Raw genomic sequence first — 16,695 nt, forward strand, 5'->3', positions numbered from 1 at the left:
CCTCCCTGCTGCCAGGTGTAATAGAGAAGATAGATAGAGAGCATGAAGCCCTTCTAGGCTTTTTCTTATCGCTCTGAGATAGAACTAGATGAATGACTTTTTGAATGATTTATTTAATTTAGGAAAAAAGTGGCTCTCTTCTTGCTTGTGCTATTTTCATAGGGTTGGGATGAATTAATCGCACAGACATTTTTTTCCATGACTCAACAATACATTCCTAGTTTAAAAAGCTCATATACCAAAATTGACCATTGGGCATGCCCTTAGCATAAACTTTTGCTTTTAGATAGTAGGTAATAGGTAATAATATAGCTCCCGAGCTGAAAAAAAGTTCAGTTGTATCTAGCTTTATTTATTTAGCCATATTATTTTCATGCTGAATTGATTTAGAGTAAGGTAGAAAAAAAAAAGAACCAAACCCTGTGAGATAGTTGCCATTGCATCCTCCAAAACAGATGACAACAATTCCAACATAAATGGCAGTCAGAACTTTTCTGCTTGGCACTATCAATTTAGTTTTATAATCAATGACTAAAAATTAAGAAACACGAAGAAAGAAATTTGGGGGGGTAAAGGGTCTGCATTAAAATTAGAACGCTTTCAATTTTTGTTTTTGTTCATATCAATTATGCAAATACATCTGCCTTATGTTAATCTTTTTTCAAGAAAGTTGTTGTCTTGCTAAATTGCTCTTTTTTAGCCCACCGATGGAGGTAGTTGTTTGCAACGTTCAGGGAAGTGAAACAAGATAATGATACATTTTCAGGAACAGCCATCTGAATACTTGTGACAATTAATCAATGATAAAAAAACAACATGATTTATGCGACTACTTGTGTGTAAGGGTACGTTTATTATTTGTGCCTGTATTTTATCATTTCTTGCAGGAACTGCGAAATGCACACAATGAACAGCTAATGGGGATCCGACGAGAAGAGGAAATGGAAATGTCTGATGATGACAGTAGTGATGTTCCCTGCAAGAAATCCAGAGTGGAAGATTCAGGTAGGAATAATTACAAGTGAAACTCAAGTATACGTTATACATACAAAGGACCTTCAGCATGTGTGGGTGCTTATTGCTGAAATATACAGTATACATATCAACTAGTAAACTAAACAAAATCCCTTTGCAATAAATTTATTAAAGCGTACTTTCACACTAAAAAATTAAATTTCATCCAGAATCCACATGCAAAAAAGTATATAAAATACTTTTTTTTTTCTTTCTTACTGTCTTGTTATAGTATGTACTAAACGTCATACCCCTTAGAGCTCTGGTGTGTTCCTCTGGTGACCTCTTTGTTAAATTAATTACTTCTACAGTACAAGTCCTCTAGGTTCTAATAGCTTCTACCAGTCAGCAAAGATGCTTTTCTGGTCTCAAGTCCTTCCAATTGCTTTTCCCTTTGGACACAAGGAAATGGCGGTAGTTCTATAGCAATATTATTGAAGTGGATGGTCTATAAAAAGCTGTAGTTGGATATTTTTATTTCACAGTCTCAATAAAGCTGACTTTATTGAAATATCCGGCATTAAAGAGGATACACTTGGGCGAGCGCACACGGCAGCAACCTCCGTTTTGAACTATTCAGAACTTCATCTGGCGGCGCAGCAAGATGAAGAGCTGAATAGCGAGAATCGGACGTTGCTACCGTGTTGGCCCGCCAAAGTGTATCCCGTTGATGCCTGATATCTTTTAATCATGGAAATAAAGGATTGAATTTTAGCAAAAGTTGGGGGAGTGCCATACATCTTTACTTCTACTTCTACTAGATATTTTACCTCAGAAATACCTGTCCAGTTATCCTGAACCCGACAAACCAATAAACACTGTCATACTTCATAGTGAAATACTTTATAGTGACATCTAATTTTCTGAAAAATCTAATCTCCTCAGGATATAATCAAGGTCATAGCCCTTTAATTTTCCTTCTTAATTTATTTTCTAATTTATTTGTCCTTTCGAGGGCTTGATTGAGAGCGGATCAAAAATCCTAACTTAAATAATAAAAGGATGATTATAATGGTGTCTGAGTATTTTACCGAGCGCTGATACATTGTCTGCCCTTGCAAGACCTTTGTATTTGATTATTTTATGTAAGTTACTATGCAATACCTTACCTAGTGCATTACAGATTCACAATGGCTTTGGATGAACTATAGGCAGTCATCTAATTACTTTTCAAAGTCATAGTGCAGATAATGTATGATATAGCAGCATATATATAATACACTGAGCTCATTTCACATATTACAAAAATTACTCTTGCAATGAGGCAATTGAGAAGAATAGCAGTGAAAGTCTTCTCGTTGCCATTACATTGAGGTTTGGAGGTAGCTGAATCCAGTGTTGTAATTCTGCAGCGCCAATTCTATTATATAGATTACATTTTGTTAGGTTTTCAGACTGATAAGGTTTTATGTAGGATCATTACATAGGAGGATTGATGTAATCCCTTTTTCTTAACAGGCTTGTAGAACACATAAGCATTTTTTAATGCAATAAGAGACAAAGTCTCGATGGAAAATGTTATAGCAACCTAACATCATCACAGAGCCAGGCAGCCACTTGTGACAGCTATCTAAATTTACATTTATTTTACTGTCATTTTAACAATGCTCCTAGTATTTCATTTTGACATGCTGGTAAAACATTTTTTTTTTTGCTGTCCCAGTAAAATTAGCAATAGAGCACTATGGAGAAAATACTATTGTTCTGGCGACACACACACACAATATGCACATTGAAAATACATGTACAGGCAGGATACTCATATAGTAGAGACAGTTATCAGGATATGTGACAAAAGCTGCACAATTGCAGTGCGACGATATTGCACTGGGGGACTGTTATAGTTTATAGCAGTAAGTGAATTTGATCATAAAAGATGCATTTGCTAAGCGTTTATATATAAATATATTATAGAAAAATAGCACAGCATGTTCTTTCGTGTTATGTAAACCACTGTAGGACTATAATTTGCCTATGATGGTAATTTTGTATTTTTTGTCATGTAAAATCAAACACATCCTCAGTAAAGATGAGGCTGCAGTAATAAACCATGCAGCTCTACTTTTACAGTCAAAAATGCTGTAAACCTGTCAACACGCATATATACGGTATGTAACTGGGGCCATAGCTGGCATTGCTCTTTGATGCATTGAAGCCATAATGCTAGTGTAAGTTGACCTGACCCCTTCTATTAAAGGAAACTTGTTAGCTGTTTTATGCTGCTTGAACAACAGGGAGCAGAACACAGGCATGGTTGCCCTCACTACAATGCACTATGATTTAGGCAACCTTTGCAAACCCGTAACTACAGACAAAATTACCAATGTACAGTATATGGCTATGTTCACACTGTGTCAAAAGTAAAGAAAAGTCTATCTTAAAAAACGTCTGTTATTGCCGCAATTTTACTGACTACAATGCATTGAAGGCGATGGAAAGCCGCACGTCCAATGCACTTATTGTATTGAATAACAGACATTATCACCGCGGACGTCAAAATAATGATCATGACAATTATTTTCGCAAATCTTTTGCAAACAGCTGACTTTTTTCTTATTATTGTTCACACAGTTTGTGTGAAGCATATCAGTAACCATCCACATTTGCACGGACCCGTTGATTGAAATAAGTGATTGCATGTAAATACAGCCCATATTATGGCTTGTCAGTATTTTTTGCAACACTGATCAAGGTCCTTTTAAGGATCCATAGCAACTATGGATGTGTTAAAGGGTCCATAGAAATCAATGGGTACTATACTCTCTGCAAGTATGGATCTGTAATTGCAGACAGTATTATACTGATGTGTTAAAGGGGCTTTATTCTAAAATGCTGTAGTACTTTAGTATTAAGATGTACTGCTAGCTTCATATATTGTCAATAAGAAGCTGTCCATCCCGCTGTACATCTCACTGGGCTTGACTGACATGTCTTTCTCCATATACACCTAGGGAGAGATTTGTCAGTCAATCCCAACAAGGCAAGCAGAAGCAGCGAAGAGCCAGCTCTATGACTGTATACCAAACTCCTGTCTCATCTTTATAGTGATAGTCTCTTTGAAAGTCTTCAGGGTTATAGAGTAAATCATAGTGCATTGTAGTGAGGGGGGCAATTTTATGCCACTCATAGTTCGGGCAGAGTAAAACAGCTGACTGGTTCCCTTTAAGATCTGTGGATAAATGTGGCCACCATTTCAGATTTATCAGAGCCATCCTGGTAAACCTGCTTAGTTGTGCAGCAAGTTATAGCTATATTCCGGCATAAATTGACAAATATGTCAGGTCAGGAATCTGGGAAATCTGTTTGGTTTAATGAGTCATGTTTTTCTTCTCATTTTCCTGGATTCATTTACAACCAAGAAAACAGTTTATAATGAAGGGTAAAAAAAATGTGCAAACTTGTCAGAAAATGGATTTAATTGAAAGGTTTTGTTTGTTTGTTTTTCTGTAGCAATTTGACAGATGTGGACAATTTGAAGGTTTACACACTGTAAAAATTGGTATAAAAATAGGTATAAGGCTATGTTCATTCCCAGTATTTTAGTCAGTATTTTTTCAACCAAAACCAGGAGCGGGTTGAAAACACAAAAACTGTGCACATCTCTCTATTGTAGTTTTCTGTCAGTTCTACTCTTGATTTTGCATATATTGTATGGAAAAATGGCACTGGAATTATGACTGTGTTTTTTATACAATGGCGCTGATGTAGTAAAACTTGTGCAAACTAATATACACCTTATACTTTGGTTTACCATACTCACAACTTACGTCAGGTTCATTTATAAAATTTATAAAGTAAAGCCAATATAAAGTGTATGGGGCTTTCCCAACTGTCCATTGACAGATGATGATGGTGGAGATAGGAGTCGGGTGGAAAATCTGGCTGACCCCTTTGTTCTTGTAGAGATAAGTTGCAGCCAGAGCTCCCTCATAGACAACGCAGGAATGCTCAGCCATGCTAAAAATTCCTGTGGATGTTGAAAACTGAACAGAGAAACCTGGTGGCCAAACAGTTATGGAAGGTGTATGGCCAATTTTAGAGTAGACAGTCTTTAAGTTGGCCCAATTTATCTATATGGTACACGGCACTGGTCTCCAAACTACGGCTCTCCAACTGTTGCAAAACCAGAATTCCCATAATGCCCGGACAGCTAAACTTTGGATTTGGCTGTCCAGGCATGATGGGAAATGTAGTATTGCAACAGCTGTAGGGCCACAGTTCTCCCAGGTGTTTTACGGTGAGCCTTATCAGCTCCAGGCTATAGTGAAGTAAAGGGTCTGGGGGCTATCCCTCCAATGCACCACATTTTTCACTCCTATGGCAATAAACAGCCATCTCTGGTGGCAATATACACAGTATATGTGTGTGTGTGTAACACTGATGGATGAGACTCACTAGCAGCGCAATCCTGTTTGCTGCTCTGCTGTACTACATGCTCATTCTGAGACTCTTTGTGTCTTTCCACATTCCTCCTTCTGCTGCAGTGACACCTCTGGCCACTAGGGTGCACATGCCAACAAAGGCTCTGGGTTTATAGAGGCAGCTTGTCTTTACCTGCTACAGCCATCTGCCAATCGGGAGCCACCTGCACCTATTTAAACCAGCTCCACCTGCCCCTTTATGCCTGAGCATTGTTGCATATGTGCATTCAAAGCAAGGGTGCATTTCTGCAATCCCGCTGATTCTCTGTGTAGCCTGACCTGTGTATGTTCTTTGGATTACACTTCCTGACTGAGCCCTGTCTGTATTGTGTACCTCTCCTGTTGCCAACATGGACTGTCAAACCTTACTCTGAAGCCGCCTGTCTGATTATGATACCCGTCTCATCCCTGGTACTAAGCTCACTCTCCCGCTGATGACCTGGCCTGCTAGCTACATTTACTCGGCCTGTCCTCCAGTGCCTTGCACTTACTATGTCTGCTTCTTGGGATCAAGCTGCTGCTCAAACTGTGACCACACTTGTGGAGCAACATATTGTTTTCTAGCCACAGAAGTCTAGCTGCAGCTTCCACATCTTGGAGCAGGAGAAAATGTGCAGGCACAGAGGGCACCTAGACTCTGCTTCTTGGTGTGGCACAAAGCAAAACCTATTGAGTGGCACAGCAGGTCTACACTTGCTGTCTTTTACAGAGTGTGTGTGTGTATATATATATATATATATATATATATATATATATATATATATATATATATATATATATAAATTATTTTTTTTTAGGAGAAAACCGTTATTTACATTATTTGGTTTAGAAGATTTTTTTTGTTGACTTCCTGTGTTCACACATATTAACTCCTAGATGACCCTGGACGTAGGGTTACGTCATGGAAGTCTTTCCCCAGACGACCCGTGACATAAGTCTACGTCCTGGGTATTTATCCCGCTATGAAGCGCGTTCCGGAGCGGAGCGCGCTTCATAGGAGGTGGGGGCCGGCTGCAGTGAGCAGCCGGGACCTTACCGGTAATGACACGCTGCAGCGATCGCGCTGCCGCGTGTCATTAACCCCTTAAACGCCGCACTTACCGATCGGTATAACGGACCGCCGGAGGGCTCTCACCTGCCTCCGTGCAGTCCGATCGGCGATCTGCTGCACTAAGCCTGCACAGGCAGGCTCAATGAGCAGATCGCCGATAACACTGATCAATGCTATGCCTATGGCATAGCAATGGTCAGTGCAAAAATCAAAGTAGTGAATGTACAAGTCCCCCAAAGGGACTTCAAATGTGTAAAAAAAAAAAAAAAAATTCAAAACACTATTACACTACCCCAAAACCCCTCCCCCAATAAAAGTTGAAATAACCCCCCCTATCCTATTATATAAATAAAACATATAAAAATAAATAAATAGATAAACATATAATATACCGTAGCGTGCGTAATTGTCCGATCTATTAAAATATAACAAGCGTCATTGTGATCGGTGAACGGCGTACATAAAAAGAGGGGGAAAAGTGCGCGGATTACCGATTTTATGTTACATTATATATTAAAAAAAATCAATAAAAAGTGATCAAAACGTCCGATCTTCACAAATATGGTAATAATAAAAACTAGAGATCATGGCGGAAAAAATTACACCCCATACAGCCCTGTAGGTGAAAGAATAAAACCGTTATAAGCGTCACAATTTTATTAATATTTATTTGCCAAAAAAAAGGATTTCATAAAAAAATATATATAACATTAGAGAATCTGTGTAACCTGCATATGGTTGTGTTCGGGCTGACCTATAGAATAATAGTATCATGTCGCTGTTACCTTATAGTGTATTACGTAGACACAGGAACCCCCCAAACGTTACCATATTGCATTCTTATTTACGATTTCACCTATTTATATCTTCATAAATAATATATTTGGGATTCCATCATACATGTTATGGTAAAATGAATGACGCCATTACAAAGTACAACTATTCCTGTAAAAAACAAGCACTTACATGGCTTGTAGATAGAAAACTGAGAGTGCTAGAGCTCTTAGAAAGGGGGGAGGGAAAATCGAAAACACGAAGATCAAAATTTGCGCGGTCCACTGGGTCATTTTGGGCCTGGTCCTCAAAGGGTTAAAATAAAATATAAATACGACCATAATTTAGAAATAAAACTATATGTGAACAGATGGAAAAAAAGACTATTTTGCAAAAGCAGACTACATAATGAATATGTTCATTATTTGGACAGCCATAATCAATTCTAGCCTTTATTTTGCGTGTGCTCTGCCGGGCCAATGTCCTTTTGACTTCAGTGTAGCTCATTATTATATTGAAATAATGGCCATATTTTAACCTCAAAATGACAGTTATATTTTTCTTTTAGGCCCCGTTCCCACTGAGGAAAGGTAGCGGAATTCCGCGACGGAATTGTCCGCCGCGGAATGCCGTTAGCCTCCCGCTCATAATGGGAGTCTATGGGAGGCGCGCGCTCCTGCTCTGTACGCGCTGAAGAATGAACATGTTCATTCTTCAGAGCGGACAGGGCAGGAGCGCGCACCTCCCATAGACTCCCATTATGAGCGGGAGGCTAACGGCATTCCGCGGCGAACATCCGTCGCGGAATTCCGCTACCTTTCCTCAGTGGGAACGGGGCCTTATATTATGTTGTGTAAACATAGCCATAAGTTGTAATCTTGAAAGCTGCAGTGTTCTCCTGAGCTCAGCACTGGGACCAGGGCCCATAGGCTTGCTTCCTGACTAGTCTCAACATAGCAGACACCATTTCCTTCTTACTCTCTGTGCCAATGATGTGTTGGAAGAGGCTGTGTGGCTCCGTTCATTAGTTAAGCCTGCCCCTTCCCTGTCATTAAATTAAGATGGAGAAGGGGGCTGGCTTGGCTAGTTAAAGGGGTTATCCAGCACTACAAAAACATGGCCACTTTTCCCCCTCTCTTGTCTCCAGTTCGGGTGGGGTTTTGAAACTCCGTTCCATTGAAGTAAATGGAGCATAATTGCAAACCGCACCTGAACTGGAGACAACAGTAGGGGGAAAAGTGGCCATGTTTTTGTAGCGCTGGATAACCCCTTTAACTGAGCCACACATCTAGATGCCTTCCATCACAAAGCGGGAGAGAAACAATCTGCTGTAACAAGACCGACCTGGAAGTGGATGTCCCAGTACCCAGAACTGGAGATGGGGACAATTGCAGTAAATTAGTAAGTCTCGTTGAATCACATAAAACAATGTATATAAAATTAGATCATCTTACATTTTAGTTTATTAGGTTGAAAACATCATACAAAACTATCTTTTAAAGCTTCTGTCTTGTAGCAACATTGTAAAACTCTTTACAGATGTTTTCAAAAATATGGTTCCACTTAAAAAGAGAAATGACTTCACTTTTTGTTACTCTGGGGATACGAATTTATATGGCGTTCGTTCTCTCCATGTGACATTGGGGTAATAAGTGCATTTTAGGACGCAACATACTAAATAAGTGAAAAAGCAATATAAACTCGCCTACCAAATAACAGTAATAGTTTAGCCTGGGGCCAATGTGATGATGTGAAAGAGTGCATAAAAGTACAAGAGAATTTGCTTTTTGCTGAATGTCCTGTGATTTGTATTGCTCCATTATATTTTGTACGCCTTCAGGTGCTCTCTTGTGCTAAATTATGTGCAGACCCCTGTTCAGAGATGGGATGAAATTGTTGTTTCCTAGATGAAAATGTTTTCTTGAGGTATACAATTACCCCAGGGATCTGCATCACTCTGACAGTCAATAATAGGCTGTAATACTGCTGTGTGCAGTTGTGTCATCCATTTCTTTTATTTCTTATAAAGTCAATACAATTGCTGATATAGTCGAAATGGAGGATACCAATCACTATTAAACTCAGGGGAAATCTCTATATTACACTGAACACAAGTTGTTCTTCTTGCACAGTTTAGCACTTCTTCATATGTCCTTCTTTATAGGAGATCCGGCATACATTTAACAAAGTATCCCCTTTATGCCTAAACATTTCTTCATGGTCTACATAGTAGCTTATTCAGCTACATGATAAATCCTTGTCTTTTACATCTCACATCTTCAAAGGAATGTGTCATCAAAAAATGACCTGTTGTTTCAATAATCCTTTTATTAATCCTACATAAGGCCAAAATAGTGCGGTCTATGCGCACCCAAAACTATCCAACATAAAAACCAAAAAAAAGAAATTACAGATGCAAGACCAATATATATATAAGTACTTATTTTTATTTAGAATATCAAAGAATAATTATTACAGTTAAAAAATACATAATACATAACAAAGGGGCTGGAGCAAATACAAATCCCCATAAAAACGGTGGATTAACTGGGTTCTTATAAATAAGATGCTATATCACAGAATAAATAACAGTAAAATAGAGAACCTATATATATATACGTATACTGGGCACTGGGTTGGTACTACATACAATATATAGATACAACTCAAAGTGAGTACATAGAGAAAAAAACACACCATTTAAATGTAGTGAATATTACCCATACATGTCCTAAGTATACGAGTCCACCTCACCATACACCCGACGCGCGTTTCGCGTGTTGCTTTATCGAGGGTGATCACCCTCGATAAAGCAACACGCGAAACGCGCGTCGGGTGTATGGTGAGGTGGACTCGTATACTTAGGACATGTATGGGTAATATTCACTACATTTAAATGGTGTGTTTTTTTCTCTATGTACTCACTTTGAGTTGTATCTATATATTGTATGTAGTACCAACCCAGTGCCCAGTATACGTGTATATATATATAGGTTCTCTATTTTACTGTTATTTATTCTGTGATATAGCATCTTATTTATAAGAACCCAGTTAATCCACCGTTTTATGGGGATTTGTATTTGCTCCAGCCCCTTTGTTATGTAATAATCCTTTTATGTTAAACACTTATTAATAATGTTTTTTTTTTTAACTTTACTATCTCTCTACATAAAATCATGAAATCGTGCAACTTTCATTTTGACCACTAGGCTCAAAATGTACCTGGGACTTCCTGTTCCATACAGATCATTTCCCAGCAGAGCCCTTCTTTAGCTATAGAGATAAAAAATAGTTGTTGCTCACAACTTCTAAAGGGTGAAGGTTTTAGTGATGATAAACTACACAATCTAAACTTGTGAAGCTTGCTGTCCTTTAATAGAGGTGTCCATATGTTTTATGGGCTACATCTCTAATGGATGTCCACTGCTAGACATTCTACCGCTTCTTCCAGCTGGAGACAATCCACATTTTTCACAATCAGATTTTTAAAAGTGGCATTATAAAAATAAATAAAGCTCACACCATGTTTTTGCTTTTCATAACTGCTAATGAGCTTCCTGTCTCTTAACTAAACATATTTTATGCATGCTGTAATTTTTCCTGTTAATTAATTGAAAGAATAATACCTAAATAGAATTTTTTTCTTTACAGTTAAAATCTAAGACAAACCACGGTTAATGGTGGTTCTAGTTAATAACTCTTATAGCAAAACAAATTGTGCCTCATAGATACAGAGTGGGGAGAGGAGTGCAGCAGCAGGGTGATCATCTTCTTGCTTCTTCTTCTTCTGAGCAATGAGACTCTGTATTTGAGTCATCTCATTCTAGGGCATTTCAAAAGTTTTTTTTTTTTTTTTGGCCACAGGTATGCTTTAGGCTATGTTACCACAATGTAAAAATAAGGCAAATAACATTCCTTGTTGCAAAACAACAGCCCGTTATTAATGATCATGATGAACATTTTAAGTTATTTCCCTTATTTTTACATTGTGGAAACATAGCCTTAAGGGGCCTTTAAACTATGCTTTGGACACCTGCCTTCTGTTTGTTTGTTTGTTTGTTTTTTAAAGCGAATCTATCTATATATTAAATTGTGTTGTTATATATATCACTGACTTATAGAAAACTTTTATTAATCGCCTTTAAAATTAAAAAGTCAGTATATACAGTCGGCACTACTGAAGCTCCTTTTGCAATTGTAGCTTCACCAGCTGTGTGCATGTAGCTGTGCTCTTTGTCAAACTATTACCATCGGTGGTGCAACAATCGGGCAGAGCTAAGTGGCTATTCATGTGATACTAGGTATAGAAAAAAAGTCCAAGTGCACTCACCGGTATGATAGAAAAATGCTTTCTTTATTCGTTCCTTATGTTCATATCAGCATGGTGCATGTAAAGGGGGAGAGGGACGCCAACACTTAGTGGAAGGTGTTGGCGTCCCTCTCCCCCTTTACATGCACCATGCTGATATGAACATAAGGAACGAATAAAGAAAGCATTTTTCTACCATACCGGTGAGTGCACTTGGACTTTTTTTCTATACCTAGTATCATTTAAAATAAAAAATCCTTTAATGTGCGTGACTCACCTACTCCTATATTTCTTTTTTGTCCACCAACATACTAATCTATTCTGGCCTCTGTACAAAAACGCATCATGTAAACAATGTTCAAAATATTGCAACAGTCTCTTAGTCTTCCAGTACTCTATCTTGCACTTCCCCAATGATCCTTTTTTGTATGATCCAAAGTGCATATGTCCTTAGTAAACAACAGTTTATTGTGCACTTTATTATAAACAATGATCTTTAAATTACTTTCCTTTTAGACGTTATTCTTCTTTAAGGACCTAACGCCGTTTCCTTCCCCTTTTATTTACTTTTCATCAGGGGTCTTGTTGAGCAAAAAAATGAATCCAGACTGTGTGTGTGTATATGTGTATATATATATGTGTATATATGTGTATATATATATATATATATATATATATATATATATATATATATATATATATATATATATATAATCCGTTCTGGGACCATGCTTGTTATCCAAATCCACTCTTAAACCAAAGCAAATTTACCCATAAGAGACCACTGATATGCAGACAATTGGTTCCACCCCCCAAAAATAATGATTTATTATTCTGAATAACATGTAAAACAGATGAAACAAACATTCAGAAACAGCAGAATATGTGATATTATAAGTTACTGTACAGTAATGGAGAGGATGGGAAACACAAGGGCTGACAGAGACTGCAGGGAGCATGAAGGAATAAGCAGGACAGATGTGGGCACATACATGCAGCAATCTCTGAGGGGTTACAGCTATGGAGAAATTACCTCCACCATCCTGTCCCCTGATGTAAGCCCCAGCCTGAAGTGGATCTGCTATGATTTGGAAGGTGAGGGAGACTTCCTGGGTCAGCGTACAGGGTTGTAGACCCCGCTGTGCAGACCATGCCCCTCCTCCACTTGCGCTCCCACCCAGTACAGGGAGCTCTTAAACCAAAGCAATGCTCTTAAACCAAGTCACAATTTTGAAAAACTGTGAGCTCTTAAACCAAAACGCTCTTAAACCAAGTTATTCTTAAACCAAGGTACCACTGTATGTGTGTATATATATATATATATATATATATATATATATAATATAATTTCCTGTAGTCTGTAGGCAGCACAACAAATGGGTTACAGCCCCCTAGGTACAATTAAACAAAGGACAGGTTAATTAGCAATAGATCATTTAAGCACCTTATGGAGCGTTTACACAGACAGATTTATCTGACAGATCTTTGAAGCCAAAACCAGGAGCACACTATAAACAGGGATCAGGTCATAAAGAAAAGACTGGGATCTATCCTCTTTTTAAATCCATTCCTTGCTTTGGCTTCCAAAATCTGTCAGATAAATCTGTCTGTGTAAACGCACCCAAACTATTCACCCTATAAAGCCAATCACCAGACCAGGAACCAGCGTTCCATTTTTCATGTAAAAATAACAAGGTATTAAGGGTGGAAAGCTTGTGATGTCTAGAGACTCCAGGTAATGAAAATTTAAAAGTAAATTTTTCTGATCATCCTACAGCAGCACAACAAATTGAACATCAAAGCAGTGTATACTAAATAGTTAGGAAAGATGCAGCCAACTAGAGCACAGTATTGCACAGTACAGTCTAGCTTGTAATGTTTGACAAACGTCGATGTATATGGCTTCACAGATTCTGTTCACTGGAACTTGATCCAAATTAGCTTAGGAGTTGGCTGTGAAATAAGCCTTTATATGCAGGGATGACTGTAGGGCATAAAGTGAATATCATTTTTAACATTCTTTATTGTGCCCGTGATATACCTGGCTGCTGTTGTTTTTTGTTTGTTTTTAAGACTCCTGAGCTAGGTGAGGAGAATCAGTCTCAGACAGCACCTTAAAAGAGAAAGGAAAAGTACACTGGTCCCTGGTCTAGTGATTGACGTTATAGGGTAGTAGTTAAGTGCTTAATTGATTATTGCTAATTAACCTGTCTGTTTGATTGTAATACATTTGGCGTGCTAACGTAGGAGAATCAGGAAATATATAAATATATGGCTTGTTTTTGGTTCAGTGAAATGGTCCAAACTGTGTGTGCACTTATCCTAAAAGGTATTAGTAGCTCTTTCTGTTTCTAATAGTAAAGGGAAATCATATTTGAATATGTATGCGAAAGCACAGTAACTTCTCACCGTCTAAAAAAATTTAAAACATAAATATTAAATAGTTTTCAGATTTAATTCTAATCACATAACCCTGCACCCAGTAGAATGTGTGAAATCCTTGTTATTTTCAGAGAAAGCCAGCACATCCTAATTATTTAGTTGCATTGTAGTAATTCTGGATATTCCATGCGATAGGCCTGTGTTCATCTGTCACATTCTTCTGTTCTACATAAAATCCATTAATAATGGTACAGAAGTTGGCTGCAGTGGCCGAAGAAAAAATCTACATGATAGAGATGCAGAGAGTCAGGCTTGTTAACATGATTATGTAAAATTATAAATGAATGTTCCATCGCTTCCTGGGGCATTCCAGTTACCTAGGCTTGTAGAACTTTTCCCACAATTTTTGCGTAACATGTTATTGATTTATTCATTCATAATATTGAACATGCTCATACTGTGCACACAATGAATAATGTGCAGGCTGCAAATGGTACAAATTCACAACCTGTTTTTTTGCTAGGCCACATTTGTGCTTGTTTTCTTTTGGCGATATCATTTTGATTTAAGACTGATCAAAACAAATAAAACAATTGGTGCACAAAATTAATTAATATTTTAGTCCATTAAAAAAAGTATAAAAATCTTTATTTTGTTCATCTTGAATACAGGTAGAAGCGGACTTGTATTGGTAATTTTTTTTGTGCAAGCTGGGTTTTTCTCTGACACCCTCCCTCTATTCATGCTATGCCAGTTTCTCTGTCTCTGTATCTGTTTTCTGGCTCAAAGTCTCAGCCCAACCTAAGGGCTTATTCCCACGATCTGTGAAACACAGACGACACAGACGGAGAAGTACTGTAGTGGAGTCTTTCCCTGCGTGGCATGATGCTGGGAGCAGGGTAGGTGGTTGAATATTCAAGGCATTGTAATGAAGCAGCTGCGTGGGGAAAAACTCCACTACGGGGCTTCCCTGTCCATGCCATCCATGTTTCACGGAATGTGGAAATAAGCCCTAAGGACCTAAACTAACAGCATTCTAGGGTGTACAGAATTACCGTTCCTAGATATTAGACTCACTTTTGGCCTCGTAGTTGTTGCCAAAAAAAAGTTGGCTTTAGGGTATGGTCAGATATGACAGATTTGTTGCACACATTTATCTAATTGCCCTGGCCTTATTTATTTCGCAGCATTATGTTCAGTATCTGTAACCTAAAATTTAGAGTAAACAAAAAAAAATAGATTTGCAAATCTTGGGCCTGGTTTTGGCTTTGAAAGACTAATGTAAAATACTGATCAGATATGGAAATTAAAAACCTAAGCCCTCAACCTATAGTATTTGGACCCCAAGTGGTACACACCATGTTTTAAAGTGACTCTGTACCCACCAATCCCCCCCACACACACACACCCACACCAAACTACTAGTACCATCTGTTTGATGAGAGTAAATCCTTACTGGTTGTATTTTAATGTGCCCGCTGCCTTTGTTAGAGCAAAAAAAATTCTGTTAATCTGCAGCGCTGTGTCATACTGGTGTGGTCTAAATTGTCTGTGCCCCAGGTCTGTGACACCCTTCTCATCAATAGGAATGCCCCCTGGCAGGATTTCTATTCATCACCGCACCCCAGGTACAGTTTAGACAAGTAATAAATAGGAAAAATCCTGCCAGGGGCTGTTCCTAATGATGAGGAGGGTAGGGGGAAGGAAGGAAAGGCATCGCAGGTCTAAGGCAAATACACAGTTTGACACAGCGCTGCAGGTTTAAAAGATAACATTTTAAAAGACACAACTCTTATCAAAAGGATGTTACTAGCGGTTTGGTGGATACAGAGACAATTTAAGGGTAAACTAACTGTCTTCTTGTGATTTTCATGGGTGCAGCACAGTGTATATTTATAGCCTTGGAGGCACTTTAGTGTAAAGATTTCTTAACATAAAAACACCAAGAAACATTATGTTAATACACTAGTGGGAATCAGTCTCTCTTTGTTTGTTCAGTATAATATAATGCATCATTTCTGGTAGAGAAATAGGAGGTTTCCAAGGAACCCATTTATTTCTTACCATGTATTAATATACTTTGCTATTTCTTACATAGTTGTATAGAGTATCAGACATATAGCTTTTAGTATATATAAATAAAACAAGATATACAGTATGCCATAAATGATGTCAAGCAGAAATTCCAAGAAGAGCCTTGGGTTATCATTGTTGTCTAGCAAAGCAGCTTATGTAAGTATGGCCGGTACCATAATCAAAACTTGTGTACTCATTGGTCGATCTGTGTTCATTCTACTGTAATTATCTGTATGACAATAGGTGTATCAGAATGATGGCTGTGGTTTAGAAACAGATTGCCTTTTACTGTAATTATTGTTCCTGCCTCTTACATAGCTGAACTGGTGGCTGCCTGCATCTTGGCCCAGAAGCACTTTTATATGCAGCAATAAAGGATAGAAAAACACTCATTGATTACATTGATTTCAGTGATATTGTCACTTAATCTAAGCACAGCGGCTGTGTTGTGTGTGTGCATAAAGTGCCTTGTGAAAGTATTCACTCCCCTTGGTGGTTTATTCACTTGTTTAACTAAAATATATAAACAATTTCACAGGCATGCCAAGCAGGGCATTATTCATAGAATGACACCAACAAAGACACCAAAAGTAGCACTAGTGAGCTCCAGAGATCACAGCGGAGATGGAAGTCTGCCCATAGGATGGGGAAGCTTTTTGGAAAAGTGG

General features: G+C 38.1%; 1 protein-coding gene across 8 annotated transcripts in view; it reads left to right on the top strand.

Moving 5' to 3' along the window:
- ENOX1 (ecto-NOX disulfide-thiol exchanger 1) overlaps positions 1-16,695 on the top strand; it is a 454,877-nt gene that overhangs the window by 367,976 nt on the left and 70,206 nt on the right. For all 8 annotated transcript variants that reach the window (XM_069970542.1, XM_069970544.1, XM_069970543.1 and 5 more), the window contains one exon: positions 888-1,005. In XM_069970542.1, coding sequence (XP_069826643.1) covers positions 888-1,005 — 118 coding nt within the window. The remainder of the gene's footprint in view (positions 1-887; positions 1,006-16,695) is intronic.

This window comes from Dendropsophus ebraccatus, chromosome 5 (genome assembly GCF_027789765.1).
Source record: "Dendropsophus ebraccatus isolate aDenEbr1 chromosome 5, aDenEbr1.pat, whole genome shotgun sequence".
Lineage (NCBI taxonomy): Eukaryota > Metazoa > Chordata > Amphibia > Anura > Hylidae > Dendropsophus > Dendropsophus ebraccatus.